The sequence below is a fragment of the Dipteris shenzhenensis genome, chromosome 14 (assembly GCF_047967505.1).
Source record: "Dipteris shenzhenensis isolate YYH24624 ecotype China chromosome 14, Dip_SZ_1.0, whole genome shotgun sequence".
NCBI lineage: Eukaryota > Viridiplantae > Streptophyta > Polypodiopsida > Gleicheniales > Dipteridaceae > Dipteris > Dipteris shenzhenensis.
The window spans coordinates 18,187,931-18,205,293 of record NC_141609.1 but is presented as its reverse complement, the minus strand read 5'-3'; the positions used below and the strand labels follow the sequence as shown (position 1 = coordinate 18,205,293).

The 17,363-nt window shown below is 41.4% G+C and overlaps 1 protein-coding gene across 1 annotated transcript; it reads right to left on the bottom strand.

Moving 5' to 3' along the window:
• Window positions 1-12,883: 12,883 nt before the first annotated feature.
• Window positions 12,884-17,045, bottom strand: LOC147894285 (uncharacterized). The gene is made up of 2 exons (XM_087384920.1): window positions 14,075-17,045; window positions 12,884-13,956 (listed from the first exon to the last, which is right to left on the bottom strand). Exons 1-2 carry the CDS (start codon window positions 16,866-16,868, stop codon window positions 13,583-13,585), a joined length of 3,168 nt encoding a protein of 1,055 aa, XP_087241046.1. The 5' UTR covers window positions 16,869-17,045; the 3' UTR covers window positions 12,884-13,582.
• Between the last annotated feature and the right edge of the window lie 318 nt (window positions 17,046-17,363).

The window sequence follows — 17,363 nt, the reverse complement described above, 5'->3', positions numbered from 1 at the left end:
CAAGCTTACGAGTGTCATGGGACACATGTGCAAAATGCCTAATTATAATCTACATGGTTGGTGGATATATGTCACAAGCAAGCACCTCTTGAGAAGTGCTAAAATTGTGCTTTCTTAGCACATGTTTTTAAGCACAAAAAGCATACCGACCAGACGTGCTACCACCCATGTGTCCTAGAAAATGGAATTTGTATTTGAGACTATGCTTCTTTTTAGTATATCCCAAACAACCACCGTTTTGGTTTTATTAAATTGTTTTTGTAAATCCCAAACAATAAATCCCATGCTTGTTTTTAGTATATCCCAACAACAACCGCATTGGTTTCCCATAACGAATCCACACATCCACAAATCCATTCATCTTGTGATAATAGAAGCAAACCACCATGTTGGTGGTTGTTAATATCCTAGTGAAACCAACCACCGTGTTGGTGATCACTTATCCTACACTACTGTTGTGCTATCCTAAAATTTGTTGCACAGTGCTATACTAAATTAGTCCCCTTTAAACTATTTATCATTTTGTTAACCGTGAAATCTCATCCCATCTTGTTTTTAGTGTATCCCAACATCCACCGCACTGGTTTACCATAATGAATCCACACATCCTACAAATCCATTCATCTTTTACTAATAGAAGCAAACCACTACATTGGTGGCTGTTAATATCCTAGTGCAACCAACCACCACGCTTGCGATAACTTATCCTACACTACTATTGTGCTATCCCTACACTACTCCCATGCTATCCTAAAATTTGTTGCACAGTGTTATACTAAAATAGTACCCTTTAGAATGGTTATCGTTAACCGTCACATTTCAGCCACTGGACTACTTAAAACATTTAAGTACTAACATCATGGAAGCAGGTCGATACAAAATCAAGTATTATGAGCACCATGAGAAATGTCTGCAAAATTTTCTTACTTCTACAGTGCGTGCATCATAGGGGATCATGACAATTGTGAGAACATTGCAACTGTGAAGACATTAGGAAAAAAGGGAGCTCATTTTGGGGCCTTTTACGGTTTGGAAAAATAAGCTCTCAACCAATCAATAGAGGGCCAACGTAACGTTGAAAATTCACGAAAATAAGAGAAAATAGAAAAAAGAAATAATACTTTATGTAGGTACAAGCGTGCTACATTAATGTGGAGATTGGTTTTTTATTCTCACAAGATCTTTGGACAAGAAGATAGAATCTAAACTGACATTTTATCTGACAAGGGCCTTCCCGCTTCCACCTTCCTTTGAACCTTGAAATGTTGTGCTGCCTTTCGTTCGAAAGGTCTACCATTCTACACCATTGCCTCATTGTGCAACAGCCTTTCTTTTCCAAAACTGCTCCCTTGATCCTGTTTGGCGTAGAGTAAGATGTTTCTCGTCAACTGTCTGTCTGCCCACTTTCTCTTTCTTGAAACTTCAAATTGTTATCTTAGTTACATTACTTTGCTATTGTTACAGATTCAGAAAATCTCCATGGTGAATCAAAACCATGGCCGTTCTTGTGGAAGACGCTCTGTGGATGATAATGCTACGAAGGTAGAATTATACCAAACATCCTTACCCCGTCGACCTACTTCTTCTATTTCGTCGGTAGAGAATTCAAGTACAGTCAAAACGGAAGGAACGTGGGAAAGGTTTAGTGTTTCGAAAGGAGCATGGGTGCTCATGCAACCTAGCAAAAGAAAAAGACCCCAGACAAAAAACATTTTCTTGGCGTCGTGGAAGGGAAGAGTACGAGATTTTAAAATCACCAGAGGGAAGATATCCGTGAAAGAAGTTTTGATTCAGCACGTGTACATGCATAAAGAACTTGTCTTGCGAGACTATCCAAAAAATCTTCCACAACACAGGCCTAATTGTATATTTTTCTATTGTGGTTTTTTTCTTTACGAGGTGTATGGATTTTTAAGATGAAGCTTTCTCTCTTAGCTTATTGACATTCTTGTGTTGTTTTATTTCAGCTTTATATCCTTCATCGTATGAGACATGGCAAAACATCAATTGTATTCTGGGATTTATAGATGTTCTGCATGGATCGATAGGAGAACAACAATACCAAGGTCGATGTGCAACAGAGCTAGCTCAATCGGGTATATTTTTTACTGATCATTTTTATCAGTTGCTGGACAAAGCTAACACACATGGTGTATTAATAAAACAAGACCTTCCGGCATGGAATTCAGTGGATTGGCCTCACCCACATTCTAGTGTTACAGAGGCATATAGGGCGAAGCTTTTTACAGAAGTACAGAAAGCTCTGAGGCCCAATATTGCCACTAGGATAGTAAAAATTTCTTTATGCATGCCTCTCATAGCTTTTGTGGACTTGTTTAATACCTTTCCAGTGAAGGTTTCAAAAACAATGTTCACAGTTAAAGCAACAAATTCGGCATGCATGCCACAATTTTTGGATAAAGGTTGGGATAAGAAGACATGTAGTTCAGTGTTTTATGAGGTTGTCCAACCTTCTATGCAACTGAAGTACATGGTTGCATCACAAAATTTTATTTTCTCTTTTTATTACAAGCGCAGTCGAATGCTAGGCACAAAACTAGTCCCAATGGATCAAGATGAAGATTCTTTTGGTGCAGAAAATAAACTTATTGATATTGATGTTGTTGAGAATGGTGATGTGCTAGTCAATATCTCATTAAGAGAATGTTGCTCCCTAGCTCAATTGCGCCGTGACATTCTGTTTGAGACAGAAGGTTCTATCTCAAATGACTTTTTATTTATCTACAACAACAAAAAGGTACACCATCTGATTTATCCTAGTCTCATTAAGCATTGCGATTAGTTTAATTTACCACTCTGATTCATATTGCTTTTTTGCAGTTGCTCAAAAGAAGAGAGAGCTCAATAAAATGCAAAGACATTGAAAATTTAAAAATTGAGATAACACAGACTCCATAAACAAAGGTTTTGTATTCAATCAAGTAAGATTTTGTACAGAACTGTTTAGTTAAATATGTAGAACATATTTCTGACATCCATTTTCTATTTATGTACAGCTTGATCCAGAGGCTGCTCTACATTTTTTGGAGGATCTTTTTTTTGCTGCTCCATCCTGTCCTATGTAGTATGTTGGTGTTGCTCCATTGTCTCCTCCACTACCCCAGGAGCATCTCTTTGCTGCTGCTCCACCTTCTCCTCAACAACATCAGCAGCAGGTCTTTGCTCCTGTGTCTTCTCCTCCTCAGCACTAGGTGATTGCTCCTGTGGCTTCTAGTCCTCAGCATTAGGTGCTTCATCTATGGCATCAAGGTGTATGACACCTTCTTGTACTTTAGAGCTCTCACCCAACTCCACAGTAGCTGGTACAATAGGTTTGGGGGAGGCATAGCTCAAAAACCTCCAGATTGTATGAGCTCTAAAATTATGTACATAGTTTGAGCTGAAGCTATCCTCTTTCATCTGCAATGGCAGACGATAATTTAGAACACTTTGTATCATTATGAATTATCTTCAAGCTAAATGAAAATTATTTTTTCTTACAAGGTCTGGCTGTTCCTTCTCAAAGTAGCTTGAAAGTAGATATTTTGCATTGATCAGCACTCTCCATCTGCAGCTACTTGAATCATCTTGTTGTGGTATCTGTACAGTTGGAAAGATATGTTAGAAAGTGTTAGCATCTGCACAAAACAAAATTATTCAATAAGTTCAAAGACATAGCATTTAATAGACATCAGTAGAGGGAACGACTTTTTACCTCTAGACTTATTGGCTCTATTGAATCCAAAAGAGAGACATTGGGAGGACAGTGATCCAATGCATCTAAAAGCCTTCTAATACAACTACAATATGTATAATTTAGTTAGTATGATATCAAAATAATGAAGTTTTAAGTTCAAAAAGCACACACAGCACTTACAATTTCAGCTCTCTGTGTGTGTTTTTAAGAGAGTTGAATAGAAAGCATTGCTTCTGCTGGATGTCAATAAAAACAAAACTCCAGTGGTCACTGCATAAGGAAAAAAGCATAAGGAAATCAAAGGCTACAAGAGTTCCCAATCTTAAAGAAGAATCTTAAAAGAAGTAGTCACCCACATACCTGCTATGGTATGGAAGTAGCAAAACATCAATTACTTCAAAATTGCGGTGTTTGAACCAGCTGGAAATACTAATTGGTCTCCTTTGCATCTCTTAATTTAGAAGAAATGGCAGTAATAATATGGACTGTATGCTATACAAAGGGGTGAAGCCAGCTTCTCATCATGTTGCATAGGACCAAAAAATAATTAGGGTAGGTTATAAAGAAGGTACAAGGAGGATTGATTTGCAAAAAATGTAAAATAATAGACACTTACTAGAGCATTGCAAGAATGATAGTATCTGAGCAATACTCATTCTTATGAGCCAATGCTGCTAAGCATTGTTTTGTCAAGTCAAAATCATTCACTGAAACTTCATCCTCAATATGGACAACTACATTAGGGCCCAGCTCCTACAACCTTCTATGTATTTGGAGCTCCTTCTTTCCAGTCTCCACATCTATAACAGATTTTGTTTCTTTTATTTGCTGCTTCAGCGACTCCTCATAAGCAGCCTTCCCTCTGGTGTTCTTTGAGTGCGTTACCTCAACAACCTTTACCTCATCTACCTTCAACTTCCTTGTAGGTGGAATTAGCAATATGTCTCTCATCTTTATGTCCTACCATTCCACAAGATGAACAAGCTTGTCATACCTCCATCTCACTCTGGACAAAGTGTTGAAGTCTTTGGCCATCAAAGTCACCCTGTGAGCATGGGCTGCTACCAGCATTGCATCTTCAAAATATTTTTCCAAGTAATCCTCTGCCATTTCCTGTAAGGAAAGAATGGCAGTTCTATTCCACCTGAACCCAAGGTTCTAACTATCACAAATTTCTCTCACCAGTCTTTGAAAAGGTGCCTTGGGTATTGCAAAGCCTATAGCTTTCTGTTGCCTCCTGATCTCCCTTAGCACACCTGCACCATGATTCAATCTTTTGGCCTTTTGCTTGAGCAGGCTCATTGGCTTACCCTTCCTGCCATGTGCAACTCTTCCCTTTGGAGGCACACTAAATTTCTTGGTACCTGCCCCAGCTGCTGTTGCTGCAAGCCCTGGCCCTTCGCCAACTTTCCTTGCAGTTGACTTGGTTCTTGCCATCACTCTGAAAAACTACATACAAAGGATTGGAAAGAGATTATAGACATGGAGAACATGTTTTGACGAAAAAAAGGCAATCATAGGGGTGGATGAAGCAATATACATAAATTTGCAATAAAATGCAATACGAGGAGTTTGAAATTCCAAACAGGTCCAAATCGTGTTTTCCTGCAAATTCCTGAAATGACATGCTGGTGCATTCCTACAGTGATTTCTCTGTCTCTACAACTAAATATAGTATGAATGGAGTTTATGCAAGAAGATTACAGCCATGGATAGCTATGGAAGTCACAAAACCAGAATGACAGGGGTTGATGAAGCAATATTTCAATATTTGCAACAAAACGCGATTTCAGCTGTTTGAAATTCCTAAGGCCTTCTCCTCACGTTTTCCTGCAAATTCATGAGGCAGCATGCTGGAATATGCCTTCAGTCATTTGAAGGTGTTTGCATAACCATGCAGGATGGATTGATTCTATGGAAGGCAAGAAGTGTGCACAGACTGAAGGAAGAACCCATAAGTATAGTTTTACACTCACATGCAAATATCACACTTGAAGATCTGCATTCCTACAGTGATTTCTCTGTCTTGACTTGAGTCTATGCATTTCCATGCAGGATGGATTGTTTCTATTGTAGGCAAGAAGATTCTAGAGACTAAGGGGAGAACCCATTGTTACTGACCTGAAATCTATCGGTGGATGTGCTGTGCTGCTGATGAGTAACCTGTGTTGAGGAAGAAGACACATCTCGAGCAAAGGAAAAGGAGGATGTTTCTTTGGTCACAGAAATGGCAGAGCAAGAAGAAGATATCAACCTTCAGGATGAGGGGCTGCAAGTGGCTGCTCTTGACCTTGTTCAACTGAGGACAGAAACTCTGAGGGGAGCAGAGCCAGTTGAAGATTTTGATGTTCAGAGCAGCAACTATGCAGTGCCCATGCTTCCAGGTGTCTTGATTGGTGGAAAAGATTATGTTTTCCTCCATGATATAGAGTGTATGTTCAATTTGAGGGAGGACTATGCCATTTCCCTTATTGCCCAGGCTTCAAGGCTTGACAAGGAGGTTGGCATAGAGGATGACCATTCACTACTGGCTTTGGAAACAATTTTTGATCTTGTAGAGGCCCTTACATTTTGTTTCAAAGAGGCTAAAATGTTCCAAGAGCCAGATGAAGCTACCTTCCAGCTCACACAGGAAGCTATGAATCTCTCAGCACTATACACAGAAAAGCCTAAAGAAGAGGCTGGACAAGAGGGGAGAGGGATAAATCTTTGGAAAGATGAACTGCTTGTTGCTGATGAAAATGAGAAGGTACTTCAAATCAAATACTTTGACTTCTGCTTAACTTTATTTTTGTAGGTTGTGTATTGTCTCACTCCAATCTTTTGATATGTGGCAGCTACAAATTGAGGATGACGCATTCCTCCAGAGATCAAGTGGAAGCAGGCCGGTTGGGTTTCACAAAATGTCAGGCCTAGCTCATTATATTCATGATCTAGGCAATGCCAAGATCTTGATTTACCATAGGCAGTTGAGCAACAATGGAGAAGCCATTGTTTACTTCTTAAAATGTTTGTCCAGGGCTTTAGGTGGACATGTTCTTTCATGGCAAAAGGAAAAGATCATTTTGATAGAGAGGTTGTCTGCCATAGATATATTTGGAGATTAAGTGAATAAGCAGGCGTCTAGGGCCGCTTACTTTTTGTCTTACACTTCTTATGCATTAGCATGTGGTGTTAAGGAGCCCAAATGTCTGGAGGGCTATGGAAAACACCAGCTCATAAGGTTTTGAGAGCCACCCATGATTGCATCAGGCCACACAGTCCAAGAAGAGGAACAGGTGGAGACCTCGGGTGGGTCACTCATCATATGTAACCCTATCACGTGAGTTCAACAGAAGGATATTTTTTATTCCTAAAATTTACAGAAATAAATATACATAAGGGGGACTATTTAAAATAGTTTTGGAAAAAATTTACAAATTTGTATAGAAAAGGGGTACATTTTATTAATGAAAAAATTTACAGATAAGGGATTTTAAATATAGGCCTTGAACGCACGTGATATAGAGGGTTTATACATAGCGACCCCCCCAAGGTGGAGACAGCTGCAGAAAAAAATACCCCTCCCAGACAAGCAACAGAGGCAAGCATTGATAAACAGACAGTCGACATCAAGCCAATAAAGAAGAAAAAGACTCCAATCAAGATCAAAAAGAGAGTTCCGATCGGCGGGCCCTGGGAGAAATAGGATTTAGTCATCAAATATAGCACAAACATTATATTAAATTTGAACTGATTTGTACAAAGTCTTTGATATCTGGTATGATCTTGTATAAATGAACAATAAGTTGAAGATGAAATGATTTGTACATTTACATAGAGTGGTGTCATTAAATATTAAACAAACAATATATTGAAATTGTGAACAAATTGTATTAAGTTTAGATCATATGTTTCACAAAAGAAATACTTTTCATGCATAACACCAAGAGTCACTTGTTCCACAAAAAAAATTTCTATTGAATGAGTTTGAAAACATGTGGACATAACACCAATAAGTTACAAATGAGTCCTATTCATGTTTACTTGTCCATTTATGGTTTCTAAATATCTTCGATTCCCTCCATTGTCTATGTCTCTCTGCTGCAATTGAATTGTCTAGAGCTTGTCTTCATCTTTGCTTTTGGGCTAGAAGAAAAGCAAGCTTGATTTTGGAGCTAGCAACTTTTCTTTTAGCATGCAGCCTCTGTAGTATGCCTCGATAAAACCATTGGAAGACTTCCTTCAGACTATTTGCCTTCTGACTCCCTCCATAGTGTTGTGTGTGTCTAAAAAATGCATTACATGCCATGTAGTGAGACTTCTCCATGCCTTGGGTAGACCAAATTGCTGGGCATCCATACTTTTTGACAAAATAGGGAAGGTGGTTGTATATGATATGCTGTAAGACATAAGAATGCATAGTAAGTAATAAAAAAAAGAGGATCACACTTAAGTAAAAGAAAAAGACAGAACCTTACCATGTAGTGAGTTATATTGTAGGCTGTCCATGCGTCTTTCATTGACTTCCCAAAATGTTTAATTGCCTCCTCAAAGTTCTTGTAATCACTCTTTGTCCATGTTACTTTGTCACAGAACATGAAGAGTTGATCAAGAGACCTCCACACCTCTGCCTTCCTATTTCGTGCTTCCCCATCTGCCTCATGATCTTTCACAGCATTATGGACTTGCTTCCACAATCCATAATTAATCTTTGAAACTGTTCTACCTTGCTTTACTTGCTTACTGTGTTTGGGTCGAGACAAGAATCTTCTTGCCTTAACACCACCAATAGAGGGCTTGATTGGTACCTCCTTGCCATTGGTAGACTTTTTAAAATCCTTTGTGATTTGAACATCTCCTCCATGCAGACCTATATCGAATAACACTTTTTCCAATGCTTGAAGAGCATCCTTTCTATTTTTTTCGGGACGGAGTTTCCAAGCAAATCCAATATATAAAAATACCAATTTCTCAATAATTTGACATAGACCATGCAATGTGCAGATGTGAACATTACATAGTGGAATGTCCAAAATGGCCTTGAAGTCAGGGTCAACTTTATCTCTATTAGGTGCTCTCTTCCACCATTTTGAATCCATTACTTGAGCTAATTCTTTGCAGTAAAGACAAGGAGACTTTGAGTTGCCTCCTTTACTAATGTTATACATGCACTTAAGTGTTTTAAGATCCCCGGCCATGTGCCACTCTACTTGAAAATCACCTTTTCCTGCAACATGGAGATTCTCACCTTGCACTTGTCTTTTGATTATTCTTGGTATTTCTGTGTGGTGAAACACCCAATCTAGTGTTTCATGGTCTTCGGTCTTCACCTGCCAGATTATAGAAAACAAAAGTCTTACTATAACAGATTTGAAAACAATGACCAAAATCAAGTATAAAACAAAAAATGATCATACCTGGAACGCGAGCCTAACCACCATATGTGTTTCTCTGACTGCACACTAAAATGCTTCGAACTCGCTTCAGTCAATGATGTATCAATTGCTCCATTCATCAATGTAATAGTAACTCTTTCCATTTTCTTTTCCTTTACAACCTCACACTCATCCAGTTTGATAACAAATTTCAAAATGCCTTTGCACTCCTCAAATGTTATTCCATAAAACTTGACCATTCTTTTTTGAAGTTGTTGTAGATCTACAAATATATTGTTCCAAGGATCATACACAGTGGTTCCTTTAACACCATGAAATATTTCTTCAATATGGATATATTGCCCAATAAATTCATCTATACTTTCATTCAAATGACCTCTTATCCTCCACACGGTTGCTGGATTTGGTAGTAAAACTCGTTTAATCCTTTGATCTTTCAAAGTTGAGGATATCACATGGAAAATTGAACTATATCCCTTCCTGCTAACTCCACTAACATCAAGAGCCTCTTGGATTATAGTGCCATCAACTTGATTATTGGATACAAAGTCCTCTACAACATTGCGTTTGACTATTTTGTATTTTTTTTCCTCAATCAAACCTTTTGCTACACTGCAAGAAAGCAATCCTTTCATTTGTTTAACAGGAAGAAGGTTCGGGTCCATATTTTCTTTTGCAGGCTCCAATAATTTCCTGTAGTAACAACACAATATGCCTATATCATTTAGCACCTCCATTCTTGTTTTGCGACAATCGACGAAATAGATATAGTCTGGAAGAGAGCCTTTTTGAGTATACAAAATGATAAATTTCAATCTAACCTTGCTTCCTGAATTCGTCGCTTGCATCCACCAGTCCCAGCCTTCAAATTTGCAATGTTTTTAATCTTCCTGCTACGTAGTCTGTCTCCAAGCACGGTTCTCTTCTTTCTTGCTCTTGTCAACTCTTTTTTACTCTTTGAATGCTCCTCAATTTCATTCTGCAATTGCTGCTCCAATTTTGCACGAATGGCTATCTCCTGCATCTTGGCCCCCTTTTCTTGTAGGTACATCATTTTATACGTTTTCGCAAATGCAGACTGCGCTGAAATATAACTAAGAAGTCCATTTTGTCCATCGCCGGCAAACCTCAGTAATGTGGTGGGATTGACAAATGGAGGTGTAGAGTTTTTTACTTGACATTTTGGATATATGCTTCCATCACACCATAAGTCAATATGTTGAAGCCCTTCTCTTCTCATATTTTCCCGCTGTTGAGCATTCAGCACCGTATCCTTTCGTCTTTTTTGTGCTGGAGCATATTGTTCTTCTAAGTCGATGTGAAGATGGTGTAATCGCTTCTTCTGAGATAGTGACTCACTAGTATCGGCCATTTTTTGTGCTTCTGAGGTTGCGAAGTTTGTTTTTCAATCTCATAGTCGTTTTGTAACATGAATCATGGAAGTGTGGCGGTATCCATGTGAATATTTTGAAAACTTGCAATCACCAAGTTCAATGATGGATTCTTTATGAAAGGCCTGCACACGTCGGCAAAAGAGATGCGAAATCTTTGGTAAACAAAAAAAAATCTAAGGAGATATTTAATGCAAAATTGTGTTAGTCAGACAAAAGATTATCTTATTCCTTTTTGAATTGACAGTTCTGTAGTCCTTACTGACAGTTCTGAGCCACGTTTTCGTATTTTACTATTTTTTAGGTCTTTTAGGAGAGAAATAAATCAAAAAATAGTGAATTTCTTACAGGGCCCCAAAATGAGTTCCCTTTTTCCCTAATGCATGGGAGCAAGTTCAAGTTTTTCCTCTACATTCAAATGGAGTCACAGACAATGGAGAGACAAAAGACTCGCCACAGTTTGGGGAGAGTTTTGATGACCTCACTGTTCAGACCTCTTCACACACTCGAATTACACACTGCTTGCTTGATTCTGCCGACTTGTACGCCCATAGTAACTCCTCCTTTCGATGGGGATCCTCTTCATCCTTGTCTTTGCACTCTATCCATCTTCGTGCCTCCACTGCCAAAAGAAACCTACATCATGAGCTTGACAGGTACCTTAAAGGAGCAGGAAAAACAATAGCCAGGGAAATTAATATTCACCGTTTGTGCCGACTCCAAGTAATACACCCACCACCGAAGCATGTCCTCCTTTTAGCTATTTTCCTCCTTCTTTGGGTATGTTTCTGCAAGGAGGTCATCCAGCATCATTTTCAGATAGAACAAAAGCATTCCAAAGTCTTTTGGGTATGCCATAGATTTGCAGTAGGTGGATCGGTGTACATAGTTTTGGGGCTAGATTTCATAATGGGCTCTTAGTTGTGTCTACACTGCACTTACATAGGGAGAGAGTTCATTGAGCCCGAGCTTCTCATTCTTCAGTCTCATGTTAGTTGTCTAATCGAAATCTTTCATCTCACATTAGTTGTCTAATCAAAATCTTTTGTCGCACACTAGTCGACTAATCGAAATCTTTCGTCTCACATTAGTTGACTAATCAAAATCATTCAGTCTCACATTAATTGTCTAATTGAAATATTTCATCTCACATTAGTTGTCAAATCGAAATGTTTCATCTCATAATATGGTCCTTAGCATGTCAAAGGACACTATCTACTCACACAACTGAGAAAACATTGCCCAAGTAAACTATGGAGAAGATTAACAATTCAATAGATTACACACATATTACATCTCAAAGACCCCTTTCCTTTAGATTACATCTCCAGGAATCGAATGCGAGCCACACCCATTTCTTTTTTATTTTTTCATAAAAATAACTTCAAATTTTCTTTTTTTTAATCATCTTCTTTACAAAAATAATCCTTTCAAATCACAAAAGATAAATTATAAACTAAGAGCTTTGCATTTATCCATTTTGCATCCTAGTGTGGGTAAATATCAGCTAGCCTAAGTGAGTCCACCACCAACACTGGACACTTTTTAAAAGAATACAAAACTTACAAATTAGTTTGGAAGCTTTCTTTATTCTTTTTTGCTTGTCCGTTGTTTTTTTTCGGGACTCCAAGCAGAGCTAGATTCTGAGGAATGCAAATAGTACGAGGTGGGCGCACAATACTGCGTGGTATCACCACTCGGTATAGATAAATACCGAGTGGTATATCTATCTTCTTACCATACGGTGTGTCTTTTTATTGCGCGGTAACGGGCTGCAACCGCGGTCTTGGTAAAAAAACTTGGCGAGGGCGGTTTAAATCGCTCCAAGGGGGCTCAAAAAACATTTAAAATGTTTTAATTCGTCGGTTTAAAACGGCCGTTTTAATTGCCTCCCAAATCCCTGATCTAACGCCATCATGGGGAAGAGCTTGAGAAAGGTCATGGGAGTAGGCTAGCATTGATAGTCATTCATCTAAGGGAGTAATGGGAAAAGCACAACATTGGGAATGGGTTTTGCAATTGATGTCAACTTAATTATATTTTACTAGGGAAAAGCTCCTTAATAACAACATTAGGAATGGGTTTTGAAATTGATGTGCGCTTAATTATATTTTACTAGGCTAGGATCTTGAAGCCAAAATTTCAAGCAATGGAGAACTTTTAACTTGCATATGTAGAGCACTTTTACCAAGATAATAAGAAGAGCTTATGTTGTTAGGCTAGCATGTTAAACGCTTGAACGATTGAGGGAAAGAAAATGAACTTGGTGGGTGCTCGCTTAAAAAGCCGATTCAAAAGTGAAAATTAGAATGTATGTCATGCCCAGCAACTTCCCACACGGCTTGCTCGAATGTATCCACAATGTTGAGACGGTCACATTGATAGGAGGCGAAGAGGCGGACTGGCGGAGGCTCAATGTTTGATCAATATTTGGCTTCTAAGCAAGGTGATAGTACAAATTAATGGGGAAAGTCCAACAGCAGCCAGTACATTTGTAGACCGTCAGCTCAGGAATGGAAGTTAACATTCTACCAGAGGACAGAGTACAAGCAAAAGATTGTGAAAGTCCACCAACACGGAATGGCAGTTACCAAATTTGTGTGGCAGTTTGCCAATTTCTGTCCAGGAATTATGGCAGGAATGATGGGTGGGTGGGAGGAAGACAAGAGAGCTAGACACAGAGAGAGCATCGATCGTCGTTTTCGTACGTTACTTACAGACAACCCCCAATGACTGCTCAGCCTCCTTATTTTCCGAAATCTGTTAACCTATCTTCAAAAAGCTAGATGGAGCTTCTGATCTGCTTCGTGCACCTTTGCATGGCGAAGCTCAGCTGTGAAAGAGATCCCCAGCTGAAGATCAGTTAAGCAGTACTCATGATATGTAGAGTACCTCTTCTGGGACAAGATCAAAGAGTGGACTGTGGACGGATAGATCAGCGAGCTACAATCAGACAGCCGATCATCAGTGAGCACAGAATCGTGAGCGACATCCTGCTCATGATCATGAGCGACATCCTGCACATGATCAGTGTGCTACATCTGTACATATATAGATATATACGTAGTGTGGAGTGATCAACGAACTCTGTGCACTCATGGAGGAGGACATCATCGTCAACTTTTGATCAATGGCTGTGACATCTTTGAATACTCTTCCAATGGATGCTTCACCTCCAATAGTAGCGCCACCACGTCTTTCATCGTCGGCCTTTCTATTGGATTTGCATTGACGCACAGCAGCGCTACCCCCAGCACTTGCTCCATCTCTTGGATGAACGGATCCGCTAGCCCTCTCAGTCTCTGATCTAGGATCTCCGTCGTCGGCTGGTACGATTTCTTCATCGTCTTGACCCATTCTACAATGTGCAGCCCGTCGCTGTAGCCAGGATCTACCTCGACCGCCCTTCTCCCTGTCAACACCTCCAAAAGCACCACCCCGAAACTGTATACATCGCTTCGCTCAGTTATCATCAGTGTATATCCATATTCTGTCCGTCACAAGACAAGAGAAGACACAACTTCAGTACTACACGTTAAGCAAGAACAATTCATAGAAAAAAATTAGCTTTGAAGCATGCATCTCATGAGCTCAACTACGATCCTCACCTGGAGCTATGTACCCGTAGGACCCTGCTACTTTGGACATGGCGTCCCGAAATTCAGAAGCCTCCACCAGCTTCGCTAGCCCAAAATCTGCCAGAAACGGCTGGTACTTGGAGTCCAGAAGTATGTTGTTGGACTTGACATCTCGATGCAATATAGCCGGAACGCAATCGTGATGAAGATAAGAAAGCCCTTGCGCTGCACCAACGACGATCTTGTACCTGATATCCCAGTCCACCATCCCCCGTTTCCCGAACAGTAAATCTGCCAAACTTCCATTAGGCATGAAGTCGTAGAGCAAAAGCTTCTCGTTGCGATTCGTACAGTAGCCAAGCAATCTCACTATGTTCCGATGGCGGATGTGGCCTAGTGTTTCTATCTCAGAAGCGAAGGAGTCGTGGGTGTGACTTTTCGAAGAGTAGAGTTTTTTCACTGCAATTACCTCACTTCCGGGCATTTCTGCCTTGTAGACCACGCCAGAACATCCTTTGCCAATAATGTTGTTCTCGTTTAGTCTATCTAAGACATCCTCCACTGTGAAATTCAGTTTCCGAAAGTGCGTGAAATTCCATTCCCAAGGAGCGCCCATCATTTCCATCATGTCGAGAGGTTGCTTCTGCATCTTCAAGACAAAAACGAAGCCAACAGCGAAAAGAATACCGGCGGCTCCAAACGTAAGAAGGCAAATGACCAGGGATGTCGTGCTAAGAGACTTGCGTGGCCCTTGCATGTTTGAACAAGTGCTAAATGAAAGCGGGTTGCAAAGTCCCGGATTGCTTTGAAAAGCACTTGGGGAGAGCGTCCTGAAGAAAGGCGTGTCCGGAAGTGCACCTGTGAACTCGTTGGACGAAACATTGAGAGATGTTAGACTGTCAAGCATCCCAAGGACATTGAGGCTCCCAGAAAGCTGGTTATGTGACAGATCTAGGGACTGTAGTTGTGTTAGATCGGCTAGTGAAGGAGGAAGATCCCCTGTCAATTCATTCCAGCTGAGGTCCAAAGAGATTTCAAGGCTGACAATGCTCCCAAGCTCTGGAGGGATTACCCCAGTAAGCTGATTGTGGCTCAAGTCCAGCAGACCCAACTTAACACAATTCTGCAAGTCACTCGGTATACAGCCCGAGATTAGATTGTTGCTCAGAACGAGCTTGTTCAAGACTGTCAATTTCCCTATCTCATTAGGAACTGGACCTGTAAATTGGTTGTAAGAGAGGTCCATCTGCTGTAAATTTATCAAATAGCGCAACTCAGTTGGGAGACTACCACTCAGCTCATTGCTATGGACGTCAAGCAACTGCAGTGCAGTCAGATTAGCGATCTCCACAGTAAGCGTTCCTGTGAAGTGATTGCTGTTTACATCTAGGAAAATAAGGCTTTGAAGTTGACCAAGCTCACTTGGAAGACTGCCACTCAAATTGTTACTCCCAAGCCGAAGGCGTTCAAGCGACGCGCAATTACCCACCTCCGGTGCTATCGATCCAGTCAAATTGTTTGACAGCAACATCAACTTCTGAAGCTTTTGAAGACTAAAGATCTCCTTCGGGATTGGCCCTGTGAGGATATTGTGGGACAAATCTAAGACCTGAAGTTCTACACAACCACCCAAAGTGGATGGGATTGGTCCTGTAAGCTTATTTTCCCAAAGGAACATGGTTTGGAGAACGGAGAGCTGACCTAAGGAAGCAGGGATTGGACCCGTAAGAGCATTCGTATCGAATTGCAAGTCACTGAGATTTTTGCAGTTTCCGAGCTCACTTGGAATGCTGCCATTAAAACTATTGTCGCTTAGATACAATTGCTGGAGATCCTTGAGATTACCCATCTCTCTGGGAATTTGACCCGAGAGCGAGTTCCAAGACAGGTCGAGAGTGAGGAGGGAAGTACAATTTCCAATCTCGGGAGGGATTTGACCGACCAATTCGTTAGACCAGAGCAGCAGGGATTGCATCTGCTGAAGGTTGCCGATCTCAGGAGGAATGGTGCCGACTAGTTGGTTCATGTGGAGATAGAGAAATTGCAGTTGCGTGCAATTCCCGAGTTCACGAGGGATGAAGCCGGAGACCTTGGTGTTGTAGAGGGAGAGAACCTGGAGCTTGGAGAGGGCTCCGAAAGATGCCGGGATTTGACCAGAGACAGAAGTATGAGCGATGCCCAAGAAGGTGAGGTTGATGCAGTTCCCCAATTGATAAGGCAAGGTCCCGGATAGCTCCACATTGCCACCCAGGCGCAACCTTTGGAGGCTAGTCAACTGGCCGAGCTCAGAAGGAATGCTCCCTGTGAGGTTGTTGTCCTGGAGGTAGAGACCCAGGAGCGACTTGCAATTCCCGAGCTGGGGGGGGATGCTACCTTGGAGCGAATTGGAGGAGAGTTTGAGCTCGAGCAAGTTGGAGAGCTGGGCGAGGGAAGGAGGGATCTGACCTTCGAGCAGGTTGTCGCTGAGGTCAAGGACTTGGAGGACGGTGAGGTTGGAGAGCTGCGGGGGGATGGAGCCGGTGATGTTGGAAGAGGAGAGGTTGAGGGAGCGGAGGTGGGAGAGGGAAGCGAGCTGGGGGGGGAGTGGGGAGTGGAGGAAGAGGCCAGGGAGGGAGAGGGAAGTGACAAAGGAGGAGGAGGGGTCACAGGAGACGCCGAGCCAGGAGCAAGGGGAGGGATCGGAGGGGTTCCAGGAGGAGAGGAGGTGGGAATTGGAGGTGGAATGCAGGAGGGAGAGGAGGGCGACGCCATCGGGGGAGAGCTGGGCGAAGCTCAGGAGGGGGGGGAGTACGAGGAGGACGAGGAGGACGAGGAAGGAAGCCATGGAGGGAGCATGAAGCTTTGTGGTTATGGCGATATTGAGGATCAGCAGCTGATCACTCCATATTGAAGCTTTGCAGCTATGGCGATGAGGAGCAGCTCACTCCAAGAAGCTTTGCGATGAGCAGACCACCCTTGAGCTGAAGCTTTGTGTCTATGGCGATGAGACTGAAGCTTTGTAGCTATGGCGATGAGCAGCAGCAAGCTTTGTGGCTATGGCGATTAGCTTCACGTCAGCTGAAGCTGCTGCTGGCTGCTGAAGTGAGTGAGTGAGTGAGTGATTGTATGCCATTTGAAGAAGACCACCATCTCTTAACCCACCCCTGGTTCACCTTTCACCCTCCCTTTCCACCTTGCTCAATTTTTACACCCATGCTATTCTCCTTGAGGCTATCGGTTAGAGCATAGGTTTAGTTTGGGTTCATATAGTGTTTAGATGGCACAATTGACAAGAAAGAGAAGGGAAATATGGCCGCCATGTGTGCAACCTGGTGCCTGG